The 20,888-nt window shown below is 49.6% G+C and overlaps 1 protein-coding gene across 1 annotated transcript in view; it reads left to right on the top strand.

Moving 5' to 3' along the window:
* Nucleotides 1-8,787, top strand: part of ZBTB7C (zinc finger and BTB domain containing 7C) — a 19,146-nt gene extending 10,359 nt beyond the window's left edge. The window contains exons 2-3 of the mRNA XM_015420993.1: nucleotides 2,483-3,147; nucleotides 8,462-8,787. Of these exons, the coding sequence (XP_015276479.1) occupies nucleotides 2,483-3,119 (637 nt within the window). The 3' untranslated portion in view covers nucleotides 3,120-3,147; nucleotides 8,462-8,787. The remainder of the gene's footprint in view (nucleotides 1-2,482; nucleotides 3,148-8,461) is intronic.
* The last annotated feature ends 12,101 nt before the right edge of the window (nucleotides 8,788-20,888 follow it).

Genomic DNA, 20,888 nt, shown 5'->3' on the forward strand with positions numbered 1-20,888 from the left:
TTTTTTCCTTTTTCCCTTTTTTGTCCTTACTGACTATTTTGGGATCAGGCCAGTGGCCCATCCAGGCCAACACTCTGTGTCACACTGTGGTCAAAAATACCAGGTCAAATCAGGAGGTCCAGCAGTGGGGCCAGGATACCAGAAGCCCTCCCACTGTGGCCCCCCTCCAAGCACCAGGAATACAGAGCATCCCTTGCCCCAGACAGAGTGTTCCATCTATACCTTGTGGCTAAGAGCCACTGATGGGCCTCTGCTCTTAAGAACATAAGAGAAGCCATTTTGGATCAGGCCAAGGGCCCATCCAGTCCAACACTCTGTGTCACTCCAGAAGCCCTCCCACTGTGGCCCCCTCAAGCACCAGGAATACAGAGCATCCCTTGCCCCAGACTGAGAGTTCCTGTTCCTGTCTGTACCTTGTGGCTAATAGCCAGGGCTATTTTTGGGCAGGAACGCACAGGAACGGAGTTCCGGCTGGCTCCCAAGTTGGCCACGCCCAGCAGGAACTCATTAGCATAATAGGCCACACTCAACAGCAGAAACTCATTTGGATTGGCTGCAATTAGGGGTATGTGGCCTAACATGCAAAAAGCCCTGGGTTTTGACAACAAACAAGGTAAAGAGAATAAGAAGCAATAGGTGGGAGTGGCTGGATGACCACACTTCTGGCAACATTGGGGGGGTGGCCTAATATGCGAATGAGCTGTGCTGTCAGGGTGTGGCCTAATATGCTAATGAGTTCCTGGTGTTGGGTATGGCCTATTATGCTAATGAGTTCCTGCTGGGCTTTTTCTACAAAAAAAGCCCTGCTAATAGCCACTGATGGACCTCTGCTCCATATGTCGGCTACAAATTGACAGCCCTTTTCACCCCTGCTGGACTTCGACCGTAGAACAAGCTGGTCTCCTCCAAACAGGAGCCGGCAAAGCTGTTATGTGGGCTTGTGCTGCCACCTGCTGGCCCGAGAATTTCACTGTGCTTTTTGGGAAATCGAACAAAGATTAGCGTCCGGTGGCACCTTGAAGACCAACAAAGTTGCATTCAAGGTGTGAGCTTCTGTGTGCACGCACACTTTGTCAGACGATGAAATGGAATTACAGGTCACAGCTGTATAGATGGGGGTGGCTTGTTAAATTAGCATGCAAAACAGTGAAGATTTTGTTTTTAAAAGATCAAAAGAATGACAACCTTGGTTTCTGGATATCATCTGTTTGGGTTCAACTGGGGGGAAAACAACGTAGGTAATAAATATGTCAGAACCTATAATCTGGTTCCCTGGTCCCTTCCGTACTGGTAGGGGGAATGGTTCAATGAACACCTGAAGCGGCCTTCTACTGAATCAGACCCTGGGTCCACGAAGGTCAGTCTTGTCTACTCAGACTGGCAGCGGCTCTCCAGGGTCTCAGGCTGAGGTCTTTCACATCACCTGTTTCCTGGTCCTTTTAACAGAGGATGTCGGGGATTGATGCCAGGAGCTCACAAAGTAGGTTTTTTGCTCACAAGACACCTTAGAGGGAACGTTAGACCCCGCTCTCTCAGAGAGCCAGTTTGGTGTAGTGGTTAAGTGTGCGGACTCTAATCTGGGAGAACCAGGTTTGATTCCCCACTCCTCCACTTGCACCTGGCTGGGTGACCTTGGGTCAGTCACAAGCTCTGGCACAGCTGTCCTTGAAAAAGAGCAGTTTCTGTCAGAGTTCTCTCAGCCCCACCTACCTCACAGGCAATGCTCCCTCTAAGGTGTGGAGTCTTGTGAGCAAAAATTCCACTCTGTGAGCTCCTGACATTAAAGTTGTGAGCGAGCCATTTGGCTGCTGCGCAAATTACTTTGCTCCTGGAGCCGTCCTTCCTGAGCTGAGGCAAAAATGTGTGAGCCAGAGGCTAAAAAACTGTGAGCTAGCTCACACTAACTCAGCTTAGAGGGAACACTGTTCACAGGGTGTCTGTTGTGGGGAGGGGAAGGGAGAGGAGGTTGTAAGCCGCTCTAAGACACCTTTGGGTAGTGAAGGGCGGGGTATACATCCAATCTCTTCTTCTTCTTTTACCTCACAGGGTGTCTGTGGTGGGGAGGGGAAGGGACAGGAGTTTGTAAGCCGCTCTGAGACACCTTCGGGTAGTGAAGGGCGGGGGATAAATCCAATCTCTTCTTCTTCTTTTACCTCACAGGGTGTCTGTGGTGGGGAGGGGAAGGGACAGGAGTTTGTAAGCCGCTCTGAGACACCTTCGGGTAGTGAAGGGCGGGGTATAAATCCAATCTCTTCTTCTCTTCTTCAAAGGAAGGAGGAAGAAAGAGAGTCCTCGCTTGTTCATCCAGGTCCCCCTTGATTCAGCCTGGCTTGGGTACCATTAACCTGGCAGGGGTGTGTGTGCGTGGCAGGCAGGCTATCGGCCCACCAGGAAAAGTCCCAACAGCCGTAATAGCGAACGCACCCCGTAGACTGGCAATGAGCTGGCAGTAACAAGCACCTGTTGTTTCTCATTTCCGCAGGCAGGACAAGCTGAAGATCCACATGCGGAAGCACACCGGCGAAAGGCCCTACCTTTGCATCCACTGCAATGCCAAATTCGTCCACAACTACGACTTAAAGAACCACATGCGCATCCACACGGGCATCCGGCCTTACCAGTGCAAGTTCTGCTACAAGAGCTTCACCCGCTCGGACCACCTGCACCGCCACATCAAGCGCCAGAGCTGCCGGATCTCCCGGCCCAGGAGGGGGCGCAAGCCGGCCACCTGGAGAGCAGCGAGTCTGTTGTTTGCACAGAACGGCCAACCGGACGAGAAGAACTTCCTGATGCCGCCGGCTCTGGAAGAGATGAGCGGCCATCTCGGCGGCGCGGCAATGTGCCTTCCGGGCCCCAGCCCGAAGCATTTTATGGACGGGGCCAAGGGTGCCCTGAGTTTGCAAGAGCTCGAGAGCCAGTTTGAGGAGACCCAAATGAAGCTCTTTGGGAGGACGCACCTCGACATGGAGCGGAACGGCGGGATCTTCGCCTTTGCCCTAGGGCCCAACGACGGCCTCTCGGCACGGCCGTTTTTCTCACTCCCCGACCCCTGGAGTACGGGGTTTAGTGGACTGGCGGGACTCAACCACCTTGCCCCCATTTCTGAAACTAGCAACTGAGTCACCTTCTGTCCAGTGGATGTTTTCGGTATGTCCCATTCCGTTTACACCTGGGCGGGCGCTACAATAAAACAAGGCAAGGCTGCCTCCTCCAAGGCAGATCTGAGTGGCCATCAATGAGGGGGAATTCCACCATTAATTAACGTGTTTTCAGTGGTGGGGGTGCAACATTTGGTTCATGTGCCACTAGTCCCAATAAGAACATAAGAGAAGCCAGGTTGGGTCAGGCCAAAGGCCACTCCAGTCCAACGCTCAGTGATCCCCGGGGGTATTATTTGCTTGCATGCCCCCCCTCGTACCATTCGGGAAAGGAAAACCAGTGCATGGGAGGCAGGGTCCCTTCATCTCTCCCTGCTGCAGTGATACCAACCAGACTCGGGCCCTGCAACACAGTTTAAAGGAATTCCCAGCTGGGAACTCGCTTTTTTAAAAATGGTGGTGCATTCCCCAGGGTGACTCTGGGTACGCCTACCATGCGTAGTTGTGTAGGAGAGCCAGTGTGGTGTCGTGGTTAAGAGCGGTGGGTTCTAATCTGGAGAAGACGAAGAAGAAGAGAGAAGAGATTGGATTTATACCCCGCCCTTCACTACCCAAAGGTGTCTCAGAGCAGCTGCTACCTTTGCATCCACTGCAACGCCAAATTCGTCCACAACTACGACTTAAAGAACCACATGCGCATCCACACGGGCATCCGGCCTTACCAGTGCAAGTTCTGCTACAAGAGCTTCACCCGCTCGGACCACCTGCACCGCCACATCAAGCGCCAGAGCTGCCGGATCTCCCGGCCCAGGAGGGGGCGCAAGCCGGCCACCTGGAGAGCGGCGAGTCTGTTGTTTGCACAGAACGGCCAACCGGACGAGAAGAACTTCCTGATGCCGCCGGCTCTGGAAGAGATGAGCGGCCATCTCGGCGGCGCGGCAATGTGCCTTCCGGGCCCCAGCCCGAAGCATTTTATGGACGGGGCCAAGGGTGCCCTGAGTTTGCAAGAGCTCGAGAGCCAGTTTGAGGAGACCCAAATGAAGCTCTTTGGGAGGACGCACCTCGACATGGAGCGGAACGGTGGGATCTTCGCCTTTGCCCTAGGGCCCAACGACGGCCTCTCGGCACGGCCGTTTTTCTCACTCCCCGACCCCTGGAGTACGGGGTTTAGTGGACTGGCGGGACTCAACCACCTTGCCCCCATTTCTGAAACTAGCAACTGAGTCACCTTCTGTCCAGTGGATGTTTTCGGTATGTCCCATTCCGTTTACACCTGGGCGGGCGCTACAATAAAACAAGGCAAGGCTGCCTCCTCCAAGGCAGATCTGAGTGGCCATCAATGAGGGGGAATTCCACCATTAATTAACGTGTTTTCAGTGGTGGGGGTGCAACATTTGGTTCATGTGCCACTAGTCCCAATAAGAACATAAGAGAAGCCAGGTTGGGTCAGGCCAAAGGCCACTCCAGTCCAACGCTCAGTGATCCCCGGGGGTATTATTTGCTTGCATGCCCCCCCTCGTACCATTCGGGAAAGGAAAACCAGTGCATGGGAGGCAGGGAGGCAGATGAGTTGTTTTAGTGTATGTTGTTGTACGCCGCCCTGAGCCGCTTCGGCGAGAGGGCGGGATAAAAATAAATAAATAAATAAATAGGGTCCCTTCATCTCTCCCTGCTGCAGTGATACCAACCAGACTCGGGCCCTGCAACACAGTTTAAAGGAATTCCCAGCTGGGAACTCGCTTTTTTAAAAATGGTGGTGCATTCCCCAGGGTGACTCTGGGTACGCCTACCATGCGTAGTTGTGTAGGAGAGCCAGTGTGGTGTCGTGGTTAAGAGCGGTGGGTTCTAATCTGGAGAAGACGAAGAAGAAGAGAGAAGAGATTGGATTTATACCCCGCCCTTCACTACCCAAAGGTGTCTCAGAGCAGCTGACAAACTCCTTTCCCTTCCCCTCCCCACAACAGACAGCCTGTGAGGTGGGTGGGGCTGAGAGAGCTCTTGACAGAAACTGCTCTTTTTCAAGAACAGCTGTGCCAGAACTACGGCTTGCCCAAGGTCATCCAGCAGGTGCAAGTGGAGGAGTGGGGGATCAAACCCAGTTCTCCCAGAGTAGAGTCTGTGCACTTAACCACTACACCAAACTGGCTCTCCTACACAAAGAAGGTGTTTGGCATGTGCATCACTGTGGCAGAATGACAATGGGGGCTGAGTGAGAATGGCCAGAGAGCACAGATCCCATTGCAAGAAATTTAGTGCAGACACGTAGCATTTGCACTCAGATCCACCAACATTGATTTATGCCAAACTTTAGCAAGTGGGTCTCCTTTGCTGAAGTGTGGGCTAGGGCTCAGCTGCTGCCCGATAGGCTGTGGGGTGGCACCAGGTGGACTGTCTGCTGAGCGTGGGGTGACCCACTACACAATTCTGAAAGGGGCATATTTCAGGAAATAGGGAGCCATTATCCACCATCCTGCTAGCCTGAACTGCCAGGCTTGGACAGCAGGGTTCCTCCAGATCAGCAGTTTTCCATCCGTCCTGGTGTTCGTAAGAGAAGGGGATGCATTCGGTAGACTGTGTCTTGTGCTGTGCTGTCTCTTTGGCTCTCTGCTTGCTTTTTCCTTTTTGCACCAAAAAATGGTACCTCGCTGGTTTGCACAGTCAGGCATCTCTTGGGACCCAGCTGCATGCCACGCAGATCCTGCAGAAGGCAGTTCATCTTGCCCTCTTTCAGATGTTGATGACACCGTGAAAGCTTGCTATATGCAGAGAAAGCTGGAGGGGACTGAAGCTTCATGCTTGCCCTGTACAGTTTCCCCATACTTAGAATCATAGAGTTGGACGGGACCCCCAGGGTCCTCTAGTCCAACCTCCTGCACAATGCAGGAAATTAACAATACCTTCCCCCCCACAACCCCAGTGACCAGAAGATGAGGAAAAAAACCCTCCAGGATCCCCAGCCAAACTGGCTTGGAGAAAAATGGCTTCCTGACCCCAAAGTGGCGATCGGCATTTCCCTGGGAGTGTAAGAAAGGGCCGCGAGAACTAAGCACTGAGGCAAACCTTCCTGCCCTCCCTCTCACGATCGGCCCAAGTTCACAGAATCTGCATTGTTGTCCGATGGCCATCTGTGTGAGTGCTACATGCCACCAAGTTGTTTCTGACTTATGGTGACTTATACTTACAAGGGGGCGGGATCCTCAGCCAAGAGTCACATTGAACATTTCCTTCCCACGGGATGGACGAGCAGAGAAGGCTAACCTCAACTCTGCCCGTTTGGCTGCTTCAACTTTCTTCGCCAGCAAGATGGCGCCTTCAACAATTCAGATCAACATTGTGGTGCGCAAGGGGTTAACCCTTCTGACCGGAGCGGTTTCCCCAACCTGAGCTGTTTTTTCAACCTGGAATGACCTCAGAAACTGCTGTGTGTCCCCTTTGGGGAAACTCACTTGTACAGATTGTCTATAGGTGTCCTCACGGGCTACACGTGAGTATCCCCAGCGGGGCAAATAGCCGCTCGATATTTAATTCGGGTGGGGGAAATAGTGAGGGTTTAAGCCTGCTCTCCAGGATAGACCGTGGTTCTGATCAGTATCAGGCTTTTGCACTTGGGAATTAAGTCCCACGCACGGAACTCCCAGGGCACGCCTCTTCAACGGGACCGGGGCAGACGTGTGAGGGACATAAGGACTTTGTAATGTGTGAATGAGTCCTAGGTTTCAGCAGAGAAGGAAGCAGAGGAGAGAAGGGGATGTGAGGTGGAGGACAGGCGAGCAAAGGGTGGAACAGGACCAAGTCCAGTTCCATAGACGTTGGGCTTTTCTGCATTCCCATTTTACTCACGGTTAAGTTCCTGTTTCTTCGGTGTGTGGGAGGGGTTTCATGTTCCTCCTGTGTTCTGCTCCATCTAGTGGTCAATCCGATATCACACAGCTTTATTTCCACCTTCTCTCCTACGGTGCTAGGGGGAGGGTCAACAGTGGGAGGGCTCCTAATGTCCTGGCCCCACTGCTGGACCTCTTGATGGCACCTCGTATTTCTGGCCACTGTGTGACACAGAGTGTTGGACTGGATGGGCCTTTGGCCTGATCCAACATTGGCGTCTCTTATGTTCTTATGTAACGGGGGGAAACCCCCTGAAGAAACAGAAACGTAGCAAGTAAAACGAGAATGGGGGAAAGCGCTTTGTTTTGGTGGGAAGGGAGGAGTAAATCCTTGCCAAACAAAAGTGGCTGTTTTGGAGGGCTTTGAAGGAAGAGAGTGTGGAGGCTCTTTTTGGGAAGGAGCGCCAGACATAACGGGCAGCAGGGAAGAAAGACCATTTAGGAAAGCAGGATACACCTATGAACACACATGAAGCTGCCTTATACTGGGTCCTTCGAGGTCAGTGTTGTCTATTCAGACTGGCAGCGGCTCTCCCGGATCCCAGGCGGATTTCTTTCGCGTCACCTGCTACCTGATGCTTTCCACTGGAGATGCCGGGGATTGAACCTGGGGCCTTCTGCATGCCAAGTGGTGCTGTGCCACTGAGCCACGGCCCCTCCCCACAAGGGTAGCTGAGAGTAAAGGAGCAAAGGACAAGAGGGAGGAAGGTGTGATGGAAAGGAAGGGCAAGACAGAGGGAGGCCACAGAGAGCTGCCAAGGGATGGGTTTAGATGTGAAAGAGGAGGAGGAGGAGATAGCGGAGGGATTTGAGGACAGATGTCTCCTGGATTGATGGACAGGAGAGGCAAACAGATTTGACAACAGGGCCTGACAAAACAGGAGCAGTACAATCAGGGTCATTTCATAGAAAAAGGGGTGCAGGAGCTCATTAGCATAACTCACTAGCATAACTTATTTGCATATGCCACACACCCCTGACATCACCGGAAGTGTGTCAGAAGGCAACACCCACCGCTCAGGCTCCACTGGACTGTTTTGGATTGCTAGCTATTGGGGGGGGGGGAAACGTGCAGATCCGTCCTCGCAGAGGAGGGAGAGCTTGTACCTGAATAAAACTTGGTCTTAAAGGTGCCACTGGACTGTTTTGGACCTGTTGGCTCTGCAGCTTACCTGGCTGCTTCTTGCTCTGACTGAGGGTTGCTGGGAGCAGGGGGTGGGGCTTGTTGCATGTGCCCGCCCCCTGGGCTCTTTACTGCCGGAGCTCCGCTGCAGGAAATGACCCCTGAGTAGAATCCATTTTAATATCACAGGGGATTAAAATTCTGGGTGCCAAGTTCACATCTCACCGGGACTTTGAAAAATGTGTCCCTTTGCTCTCTTGTCCTGTCACCTTCCATCATAGAATCCTCGCCTGATAAACAGACTATCGGAAGTGCTGCCGAGAGAGACCTAATGTAGCTATTTTTTCCTTCCTCCGCAGGCCCTAGAAGTAGTGCAATCTTCAGAACTGCTGCGGATCCCGTTTCCAAAGGATCCCACTTCCAAAGGGACCCTTCGATCGAGGACCTTTTTTCTGACCAGGAGACCACGTGGGGAATAATACTGTCCCTGCAAACGGCTCCACCTTGTTTGTGTTCCACCAAAAGGCATCTTTGCAGCAAGCAAATTGGGGGAAGGGGGAAAAAATAACCAGACTTATCCCAAAGGGCCTCAGAGTCCCCCAAACCCTTTTTTAAAAAAACATATCTGTACAGGCATCTTTCAGAGCTACTGTTTTGCAGACAATAGTTTCCTTCAGCAGGTTTTCCCCCCATCCTTTTTAATCTACGATTTGGAGTCCTTGTAAAATATCCAAAGATTCGGAGTACTGTATAATCTACACGTACTTGAAGCAAAAGGGACAATTTCTTTTTTGTTACATTTCCTGTTTTGTCGGGATGGGGTGTGGTGGGGGAGGGTGGGAAATCCTTTGGAATTTTTTCTATTTATAACTATTTTTTATGTGATTGCTTTATGTAAAGAAAAGAGAGAGAGAATGAGAGAGAGAGAGAGAGAAATCCACATAAAACAGATTTGCCTTAGTTAATCATGGGACAATCATCCTTAACTTTCGTTGAAGCTATAGATATTTTTTTTTTTTGGTTTGAAAGATAAGAAAAGTTACCTTTACGTATTTATTAAGCAGTATTAATTGATTTTATTAAATTATTGGCAACATGCAGGGCTTCTTTACTGCACATTGCTAAAATGACAAGAAGATCAAGGTGATTGGAGAGATGATTTAGCAGAACACCAGGGTCCATTGCTTTGTGTTCACTCAACAGGGAATCCTAGCCAGTAAAAGGTGTCTGATGACTGTACCTGTGGGACAGATATGTTTGCAAACATGTTTTTGTCACACCTTACATTTGGGGGGTATGCACTTAAAGCATTCTGATTTATACCTGATGTGCAAAGAGGCACCAGCAGGTTCTGGAAATTCAACCTGATGAAACCGACATGTTTTGTTGACATTTAAATGCCATTCTGTTTGATTGCCGGATCCTCAAATTGGACTGTTTTCAAAGGCTCCTAAATGTGACTTTGCACCTTATTAGACTGTTGATTGTTAAAAGGGAACAATGGATTACTGATCGTTGCAACTGTTAATGAGGTAAGGTTGATTGCCCCTGAATTATCTCATTGGGGGTATGTGTTGACTGTTCGATGGCTGAGGTGGTTTTCTAGTGGACGGAATATTTCAGACTTCTACGCCGTCGCAAGTTTCTTCGTCCTTAAGCAGAGGTAGCCGGCTACTGGAATTGTGCACTTAATCGCAGCTCTGTATGGAGAGAACACCCCCTTTGTGGGTTGTCCTCATCTTGGCCAATTGCCTTCTGTGATCAAGTACGCGTGGAATTTCCCGTGATATTTCGCATCTACATTCCTAAAAAGTTCTGTTTTCATTTATTTGGTTTAGCTGTTGTTTTTTTTAAAGCATGCTTCTAGAACCCTGTGGTTCTAGACATACATTGGACCACACGCAAAGCAGGCAGGTATTGACCCTGATTCAATGAACTCTTGTAGGCATGGGTGCTCTGATGGCACATCAGCCAGGGAGCAGCTCCTTGCAAGCACATAAAAGCTGCTGGCTCCCTGAAACCGAACAAGAAACCTCACTTGTGCTGGGGCTCTGTTTGAGCATCCTGTAAGCCTCTGGGTTTGCCATCTGTGTCTTGGATATATGTACATGAGAGGTTTATGATGCTCAGATTTACATGTATCGCACATCTGTCCTTCATAATCCACACCCGTTAGATTCCCCTAAATCCCCCACATGTCTGCCATGCAGGTGAAGGAAATTACGGGGCAAGCATGAGCTGTTCTATCCCTGTTCTTCCCAGTACCAGTTGCAGGCATAAGCACTTGTTACCAGAGAGGGCTAAGATAACAGCAGACAATAATTTCTGAGTTTGCCCTGGCAAAGAAGAGACTTCTCCATCTGCAAAGGTGCAATTGCTAGTAATGGGCAGGCTAAATGTTTTGCTGCGTTGGCTTTCCTGTGTATATTGATTCTGATAAGGGACATCACTTTCTATAGTACAGCAGTCTAATGGGCAGCAATTGATTGAAGCCCATTGAAATTGAAGCGTTTAGATGGACTGGCCCTTACCCCTGATTAAGGAACAGTTCATATCTGGACAGCTGTCGTGTTGTGACGGCTCAGCCTATGGGACTGGACCAGACCATTGCAGAGAGAAATTTCGTATTGAACACATGCTATCTTCAGCGGAACATTTTTCAATGGAGTCATTTCAGACATGCAGCCCCCATTGTACTATGGTCAGGTCTAGAGAAACCGAATAGCGGATGGGCATGTGTGAACCAGCCCTAATGGTTTTGAAGATTCCACTTAGCCTCCCGTCCCACGATAATGCTGAAGTTCCACCGACTGAGTGGTTTCTCTAAACACTTCACTGGAGGAGGCAACTTTTTCTGCCCGGCGCTTTGTAAATGCACAGCTTCCTCAAGACAAATTACAAAAACCTACAATGCAGCAACCCCCATGTACACTTTGGAGCATACACAAGGCTCTGGATGTGTGTGCCTGTAAAGTGCCACCAAGTCGCAGCCCACTTACAGTGAACCTGCCAAGGGGCTTTCAAGGCGAGTGAGGAGCAGAGGGTGGTTTGTCATCGCCTTCCTCTGCAGAGTCTTCCTTGGTGGTCTCCCTCCCAAGTACTGATCACGGCCAATCCGGCTTGGCATCCCCGATCTGATGAGATCAGGCTAGTCTGGGACATCCGGGTCACAGCAGGGAGACTGACTAACTTCACATGTGCCGTCAAGTCACAACTGATTTACAGTAATCCCAGCAAGGGGCTTTCAAGGCGAGCGAGAAGCAGAGGGTGGTTTGCCATTGCCTTCCCCTGCAGAGTCTTCCTTGGTGGTCTCCCTCCCAAGTACCGACCCTGCTTAGCATCTGAGATCTGATGAGATCGGGCTATACCATGCAGCCTTCCTTCCTGTGAACCTGATATACGTGCTGTTAAATAGTGGGGGTTCCATGGATGGGCAGGCTCAAGTCTAGTGATCAGCTCAGCTTTATTTGTAATTTCAGCAAGAGCAAGACAAGACCCCAGAGCCTACTACTTTTTAAAAAAAATATAACTTCACTTATATTTTACTCTGGTTACTTCCAGAGTCCTAGTAGGCTATTGGTCTTGTGCCCCAAGCTCAGCCAGTCTCTGGTGTGACATACCTGGAATGATTCAGTCCCGATACATAACACGTACATAAGTTCCATCAAGTCACAACTGACTTATGGCGACCCCAGCAAGGGGCTTTCAAGGCAGGTGAGAAGCAGAGGGGGTTTGCCATTGCCTTCCTCTGCAGAGTCTTCCTTGGTGGTCTCCCTTCCAAGTGCTGACCCTGCTTAGCTTAGACCTATGGCAACCCCAGCAAGGGGCTTTCAAGACCAGTGAGAAGCAGAGGTGGTTTGGCATTTCCTTCCCCTGCAGAGTCTTCCTTGGTGGTCTCCCTTCCAAGTGCTGACCCTGCTTAGCTTAGACTTATGGGTGACCCCAGCAAGGGGCTTTCAGGGCAAGTGAGAAGCAGAGGTGGTTTGGCATTGCCTGCCTCTGCAGAGTCTTCCTTGGTGGTCTCTCATCCACGTACCGGCCCTGCTTAGCTTTTGAGTTCTGATGAGATTGGGCTATACCATACCATTCTACATTCCCCACCTCTGGATGGGGGGGGGGGAGTGAAGACCGCTGAAGGCTTGAAGCAGATAGAAGAGCACAGAGTACCTGGATTTGAGTCCAGCAGCACCTTGAAGACTAAGAAAAGCTCTGGGGTATAAGCTTTTGAGAGTCAACGTTCCCTTCATCAGATAACAAAGGGAGCTTTGACTCTCAAAAGTTTATACCCCCAAAATCTTGCTGTTCTTTAAGATGCTACTGGACCCGAATCGAGCGGCTCTACTGCAGACCAGAATGGCTACCCTCTGAAACTTTGCTAATAGTTTTGATGTTTAAGCTGAACCGACTTTCGTCCAGGTCAGTTATTTGACTGTGAGCTTTGATAAACTTTGGGCAAGGCCGTGTGTCGGCTGCACTGGGTATTGAGCACAGAATCCATCTCCTTCAGAATCCCAGCTTTTGAAAGCAAGTTTCTAGTTCTCGTGGAGGTGGCATAATACTGCGATAACCGTAGGCAAGGCATGCTTAAATCGCAAAAGACCAAGAGTGGCCGAGTCAAGTTTCCAGTGAGCCGGGCCAGGGTGTCATTTATAGTTCATTGTCTTTTCCTATGCCAAGCAAATCCGGATTAAGTTATGCAAAACAGGGGGTGGGGGTGGGGCAAATCTGCATAAATTATAGAGGACACAGAATTCAGTTTCTTTTGGAATTAAGGGTACAGGCAGCCCTGTTTCTTAATCTGATTCTTATGTTACTCCTGCAACGTTTTTGCTGCTTTCATGTAACGGGGTCGCAAACAACACTGATGATCCGTAATACAGGGTAAGATAGAAAGATGAAGTTGGGTTGGATTCCACCAATGATTAATGGAAGGGGTGCAATTTTGGAAGCTTCCTCCTTCCCATTCCAGACTTTGAATTTGCCCCTCATGCCGTTCCTGGTTTGTTGTGGGGGGGGTCCTGGTGTGTGGGGGAGCAACATTTTGAGAAAATCAGACCACTACGGGGAAGAAGAGAGACTGGAAGTTCCATTCCGCTAATGGGAGTGTTTCCATTTGTGGAAGCCAGTTTGGTGTAGTGGTTAAGTGTGCGGACTCTAGTCTGGGAGAACCGGGTTTGATTCCCCACGCCTCCACTTGCACCTGGCTGGATGACCTTGGGCAAGCCGTAGTTCTGATAAGAGCTGTTCTTGAAAAAGAGCCGTTTCTGTCAAGAGCTCTCTCAGCCCCGCCTCCCTCACAGGGTGTCTGTTGTGGGGAGGGGAAGGGAAAGGAGTTTGTAAGCCATTCTGAGACTCCCTTAGGTAGTGAAGGGCGGGGTATCAATCCCATCTCTTCTTCTTCTTCTGGAAACAGCAGAACCCAACCTCTTACTCACTTAACAGAGCACAACTCTTTTGAGGCTAGCGCCACTCATGTGGTACCTAATCACATCCCACAGTTTCCCCATTTCAAACACTGGGATTTGCTACATTCTCACGTTCTTTGCTTGTAAATTCCTGTTTCCTCTGGGGGTGTGGGTGGTCTGTTCTGCATGGTTTTTGCACCCTCTAGTGGTCAATTTAAACAAACAACCTTTATTGGCATAACAATTGTATTATAATAGGGCGGAAACAGTCTGAACAGTCAAGGCCCTGTCCGCTGAGACGCTGCTCGCCTCCTAGCTGCAAGGTACACAGATCTGGCCACAGTTTCAATCACAATTTGGTTCCGAGTAGATAATAAAAAAATTTTTTTGCCTTCATCAGATTTCCCGGCTTGCTCTCTCAACAAGGGATCAATAAGTGTGGAACGTATAGCAAGATAATGAGTACAGTGCAAAAAGATATGTTCAAGGCTCTCTATGTCCCGCCGATTACACGTGCCTAGCCTGTTAGCGTATGGTATTTTATGAAATCTCCCGTAGAGAACCGCAGCGGGTAACACATTGAAACAAGCTAATGAATAAGTTCTGCGATAGAGCGGGGCTATTGAACAGGTTAAATACTCTGCCATATACCCATAGGGTAAAATCCCCAAGCCCAAGGGTGAACATCTACCTTAAGCGAGGCTCCTAAGATCCTGCATCTCAATGTCAAGGAGCCTTTGTTTGATCCGTGCAAAGGCTGAACTTTCGGTAAGGGGGGATAAATCAATACTGATCCCTATTGAATTGATTTTCTTTTCTATGTGGCTTAACCACATTGAAGACTGAGACTCCGTCAGCCTATGAAAAATAAGGCTACCGTTATTATTCTTAAAATGTAGCCAAAATTTGATAGTATCGATCCATGCTTTAGTTTCAAGGAGCCTTTGATTAGTTTCCAGGCAGATGGCCACATAAGGCACACACATGGGCAGGCCCAGTATTTTTTGAAGGATAGTGGTTGATTTGATATTACACCGGTTTATGTTTGGCATATCTCCCTGCAGATTTAAACTGCAGGTTTTTATGCTGGACATAACCCGTTGTAATATCAAATCGACCACTAGAAGGAACAAAACACATGCAGAAAGGGGGGGGAAAGCCCTAAAGAAACAGGCACTTATAAATGAGGAAAATAAGGTGGCAAAGCCCATTATAAGTGCAATCCAACCCCATGGTGTTGGTGGCAGCAACCATGCCACAAAGGTAACATTAAAAATCAACTCTTCCTAAAGCAGCTTTTCTGCACGGATTGAGAATAAAGTTGCATGAGCAACTCTGGCCAGGGCAACGCTCTGTACCAGTGGTCTGGGACTGAATTGTGCTTACACATCAAGGAAATGTTGTACTTTGACTTGCACTAATCGCTGTAGAGCAGTATGTTATTTAGATCCCTTTCTTTTTTATTTATTTACGAGGCTTGTGGCAGGAAGGAACTTGCAAACTCCCCATCGGTTAATGAGGCCTGTAATCATGCCGGTTGCACATTTTTACAATTCATGGACAAAATAAAATATTACCTGAAATCCACAAGCTTCCTGGAGAATGCCGATGTCATGCCTCGGAGTCCCTGGACCTCAGGGGGTCCCTCCAAGGTCCTTCTCTTCACTAGATTCAACGTCAGGCTTCTAAGCCTTTTACATCTCTGCTGCGTTGAGTACAGGGTGGTTCGCATGGACCCAGAATGATCTGAGACCTGCTACTGGCACATGGTGGGTGAGGGCAATGACATCCTCGCCCATGATGCTGTGGCTAATGTGAGTATCTTCTCCCTTTCTTCTTCCTCCATTTTCAGTGCACCAACAAAGCCTGAGATATGGTCCCCACCCCCTTCAGCCAAACAGTTTCTGCAGGAACGCCCTCCTCGCTCCTGCATTTGCATTCCTCCACCACTTTTGCCCGTTTCCGCAGAGGTTTTTGTAGTCCCAGGAGCAAAAACACAGTTTGCCTCCTCTTGTGGCACAGCAGGGGAATTCCTGGAAACAGGGAAGCCTGATGCTGAGCCACAAGAGAGGACAAACTGTTTTTGCACCTGAGACTGCAAAAACATCTGTGGAAACAAGCAAAAGAGGTGGGGGGATACAAATGCAGGCGCAGGGAGAACTCTCCCTGCAGAAAATGTCTCGTTCATCTTCTGGACCTTCATTCTGTTTTTCCCTCTTGTTGGCAGAGGCAAGCACGATTTCATGTGCACCCTGCCAGTAGTCATCTTTGTCACCTTCTTGCAACACTGCCTCCACATCTGTCCACTGTGCCGCTCCATATGCCTGGGTCAGAAAGTCAGACTAGGATCTGGGAAACCCAGGTTCGAATCCCCACCCGGCCACAGATGTTCGCTGGGGGACCTTGGGCCAGTCAGAAGAACATAAGAGAAGCCAATGTTGGATCAGGCCAATGGCCCATCCAGTCTAACTGTCATGCCTGCCCTTGACTCAGCCCCAGAGCCAGCTCCTGACAGCCTAAGAGGGGAGGATTCAGTGCCTTTAAGAGCTGAAGAAGCATCAGGATCTGCACCTACTGTAAGTACTGAGGAGGATACACAGCAGTCTGAGTCAACTAAAGGACAGTTTGCACCTGGGATTGAGCAGGCCATAAGCAGCTCACCACCTGCATCTCCCCCACCAGTAAGTAGGCTTAGGGATCAGAGACGTCAGGAGCTGGCTAGCCGACGAATGTTCAAGAGGGCAGAGATCCTTGAGCCCTGAGTTTTAACAGCACCCAGGACTTCGCACAAAGGTGCTAATGAGTTAATGGGCCAGAACACTATTAGTAGGGCCTCTGGCCATGAGCAATTTGTGCTGGCAGCTCTGCACCTTGATTCCTGTTTGACTCTGTGGCTTTTTGGACTTGGCTTGTGTTTGGACTGCTCTGGCTCCAGACTTCCAGCTTTGCACCTGACCACACCCTTGGCTTTGCTCCCTGTACTCTGACCTCTGGTATGTTTGACTACGGCTTTGTCTGGTGTTTTGGGACTTGTTTAATGCTCTGCTGACTGCACTCCCGGCTGACCTTTGGACTTGTATTGTGACTCCCCCTGTCTGCCTGCCTCCCTGGCTCTACCGTGACACTAACACTCTGTCCACACAGTGGTCAAAAATACCAGGTGCCATCAGGAGGTCCATCAGTGGGGCCAGGACACTAGAAGCCCTCCCCCCAAGCATCAAGAATACAGAGCATCCCTTGCCCCAGCCTGAGAGATCCTATCTATACCTTGTGGCTAATAGCCACTGATGGACCTCTGCTCCATATATCTCTCTCAGCCTCACCTACTTCCCAGGGTTGTTGTGAGGATACAGTGAGGAAGGGGAGGATGCTGTAAGCCACTTTGAGTCCCCATTGAAGAGAAAAGCCGAGTATAACTAAATAAACCTGCCGATGAAAGCCAGGCGCAGCTATACTCATCAGAACGGATCTTTCCCGCCATCTAGTGGTCAAAGTAGGTGGAGCGTTTTAAGTTGGCCGGTGCAATCCAATTGCAGGGTGCCTAAAAAGAATGTATAGACCTGGGGTCTCCAATGTGGTGACCGTGAGCACCATGGCAGCCACTGACCTCTTTTCTGGCACCCGCCAAGTATTTTTAGGAAGTGGGCGGAGCCAAGTGGGGCTTCTGCCCAGCAAGATTTCTGATTGGCCATTGGAGATTTGATTGACTGTGCAGCTGCCACCACAGCACAAGGATCTTCATGGTGTGACTGAAGGGAAGCCACAGCTGCCATTTTGTGACGGACATATCCTGGCTGTGCCCACCACACTGTGTCAGAATTCCCAAGGTGCTCACAGGTGTAAAAGGGCTGGGGACCCTGGGCCTTCTGATAGACGATGCTGCCTTCAATTGTCAGATTATTGTTCTGCCTCAAAGTTGAGTGTTGAGAGCATCTCTCTAGGGTCGCCGGCAAAGTTCATTTCCCGCCCTACCACTTGTACTTAATCGGAAGGATAGAACTGGAAACTTCCTCTGTGCAAGGCATGGGCCTGTGCTGTGGAACTCTGGGCCCTCCCCAAAGAGTTGTAGACCTCGGGATCTAAATGTCTTGTGCTTGACGCTGGACACACACACAGCCCCAGGCATGGAAGGGGTTAATTAGGAAACTAGGAGCCACCTGTCCGGGCGCTCCAAGATGGAGTTCGGCATTCAAAATGGCGCCTAAAAGACTTGGGCCAATGTGCGAAGCCCATCACAGACAGGCGAGTTCTCCAAAAACGTCCTCCAAAAAATAACTTTCGGCGATAAGTAACATTAATGAAAGGCATCAAGCCATTAAATAATTTTAATTGTCTCCTGATCCCCGTCAACGTCCATAAGGAACAGCTGTTCTGAGATAGCCAGATAAAATACAACACGGCCAGCTAGGCAGCTAGCGAGGGCCGGGTCCAAAGACTCGGCTCTAGCATCAGTCTGGAGCCAAGGGAGAAGTTAAGCAGTCATGCAAGGCAGTGTGGGCTAAGGCTGCCAACTTCCAGGTAGCACCTGGAGTTCTCCCACTACTACAATGAATCTCCAGACAACCAAGATCAGTTCCCCAGGAGAAAATGGCTGCTTTGGACAGTGGACTCTATTGCTTTATACCCTGCTGTGGTTCCCCCCCACTTCCCAAAATCCTCCACCCCCCAAATCTCCAGGTATTTCCTAACCCAAAGCTGGCAACTCTAACGTGGGCTTCAGGCCGGAGCATTAAAGGGGCCTGTCACGCCTCAGGGGGGGTATCACCTGACGCTGCCACCACTCTGGTTCCAGGCTCCCTTGAGAAGGCCCAGAGCACCCTCCCAAGACCTTTAGACCTCCCTTTTGGCCAAATAACAGTGTGAGGACCAGGCAGAGTGAAACAAGGAAAAGGTTTATTTTATAGGAGGTCAAACAACAAGATGCAGAATAATAACAGTAAGTGGGTGAAAAGAAAATAAATCAAATGCCCTAGCGTCTAAATATATACTGTCCCTAGCTCACTATCTCAGGTGGCCTTACACTACTCACCCTTCCCTCAGGATGAGGGTCTCTCCCCTGCAGCAGCCTTTCTTCTGGCTCTGCCCTCTGGAAGAAAGAACAACTTTCACTCTTCCCCCAGTCTCTTATTCCAAGCCCTCCTCTTTTCCTATTGGTCAGTCACTTTTGCCTCCAAAACTTCCCAGGGGGCTCCTGGGAGTTGTAGGCCCAGCCTCACCTACTGCTACACAGGCTTCCTAGGCCTGCTAGGCCGTGCTTACACAGCCCAGATCATGACAGGGCCACACCCAACAGTGGAGGGAAGTCAAATGTGTTGCACAAGCTGAAGATTGTGGACTTACCCCAAGGGGAGGGGGAACAATCCAATTAGGGTCACTCACTCTGGATTGGGAAATGCGTTGAAATTTGAGGGTGGAACAAGAAGGGTGAGTTTGGGGGAGGGACCTCAGCAGACTATACTGCCATGAAGTCCACCCTCCAAAGCAGCCATTTTTCTCCAGGTAGGGTTGCCAGTCTCCAGGTGTGGTGCAAACCAAAGAGAGAGATCACGGGATGGAAGTTGAAAGGAAGCAAAACAACCGTGGTGTATTATGCCAGAAAAAAAGTCCTTCACAAACTTATATGTTCTTTTCCGAGGAGCAATTCAAATGCCATCAACACCACAGCGGACCGTGCGTATCGCGCCTCATTTAGTATACAAATTTTATCAAAGGGGGTAGCGTTGAAATTCCTATATCTAATTACAAAAATAAAATTACTATTATTTGTATTAGCAAAGGAGTAACACAAGGCTGCACATACAACTGGCTGTATAAGTACATTATATAACAGCCAGTTGTATGTACACCCTTGCGTTACTCCTTTGCTAATACGAATAATAGTAATTTTATTTTTGTAATTATATATAGGAATTTCAACGCTAACCATTTTGATAAAGTTTGTATACGAAACGAGGCGTGATATGCACGGTCCGTTGTGGTGTTGATGGCGTTTGAATTGCTCCTAGTAAATTGGATTTTGGAAAAGAACTTATAAATCTGTAAATAACTTTTTTCTGGCATAATACATCATAGAAGACGAGGAGAGATTGGATTTATAACCTGCCCTTCACTATGTAAGGGAGTCTCAGAGCAGCCTACAAACTCCTTCCCCTTCCCCTCCCCACAGCAGACACCCTGTGAGGTAAAAGAAAAATAAGAAGAGATTGGATTTATACCCTGCCCTTCACTACCCAAAGGTGTCTCAGAGCGGCTTACAATCTCTTTTTCCTTCCCCTCCCCACAACAGATAGCCTGTGAGGTAAAAGAAGAAGAAGAAGAGATTGGATTTATACCCCGCCCTTCACTACCCAAAGGTGTCTCGGAGCAGCTTACAAACTCCTTTCCCCTCCCCCTCCCCACAACAGGCACCCTGTGAGGTAAAAGAAGAAGAAGAGATTGGATTTATACCCTGCCCTTCACTACCCAAAGGTGTCTCAGAGCGGCTTACAAACTCCTTTCCCTTCCCTTCCTGTGAGGTAAAAGAAGAAGAAAAAGAGACTGGATTTATACCCCGCCCTTCACTACCCAAAGGTGTCTCAGAGCAGCTTACAAACTCCTTTCCCTTCCTCTCCCCACAACAGACACCCTGTGAGGTAAAAGAAGAAGACGAAGAGATTGGATTTACACCCCGCCCGTCACTCGAAGTCTCAGAGCGGCTTACAAACTCCTTTCCCTCCCCCTCCCCACAACAGACACCCTGTGAGTTAAAAGAAGAAGAAGAGACTGGATTTATACCCTGCCCTTCACTACCCAAAGGTGTCTCAGAGCGGCTTACAGACTCCTTTCCCTTCCCCTCCCCACAACAGACACCCTGTGAGGTAAAAGAAGAAGAAGAAGAAGAAGAGATTGGATTTATATCCCGCCCTTCACTACCCAATGGAGTCTCAGAGCAGCTTACAAACTCCTTCCCCTTCCCCTCCCCACCACAGACACCCTGTGAGGTAGGTGGGGCTGAGAGAGCTCTGACAGAAACTGCTCTTTTTCAAGGACAGCTCTTATCAGAGCTACGGCTTGCCCAAGGTCATCCAGCAGGTGCAAGTGGAGGAGTGGGGGAATCAAACCCGGTTCTCCCGGATTAGAGTCCGCGCATTTAACCACTACACCAAACCGGCTTGGTTGTTTTGGTTCCTTTCAATCTCTAGATAGTGGCTGGAGATCTCCTGGGATTACGACTGATCTCCAGGTAGGGATTCCAGCTTCCAGGTGGGACCTGAGGATCCCCTGGAATCACAGGTCATCTCCAGACTGCAGAGCTCAGTTCCCCTGAATAAAGTTGTTGGGAACTGATTGCTGCCGAAGTCTGACACTTTGGAGGGTGGGCTCCGTGGCCTTGTACCCCACT

The sequence above is a fragment of the Gekko japonicus genome, unplaced genomic scaffold, assembly GCF_001447785.1.
Source record: "Gekko japonicus isolate JY-2015 unplaced genomic scaffold, Gekko_japonicus_V1.1 scaffold3565, whole genome shotgun sequence".
Classification (NCBI taxonomy): Eukaryota; Metazoa; Chordata; class Lepidosauria; order Squamata; family Gekkonidae; genus Gekko; species Gekko japonicus.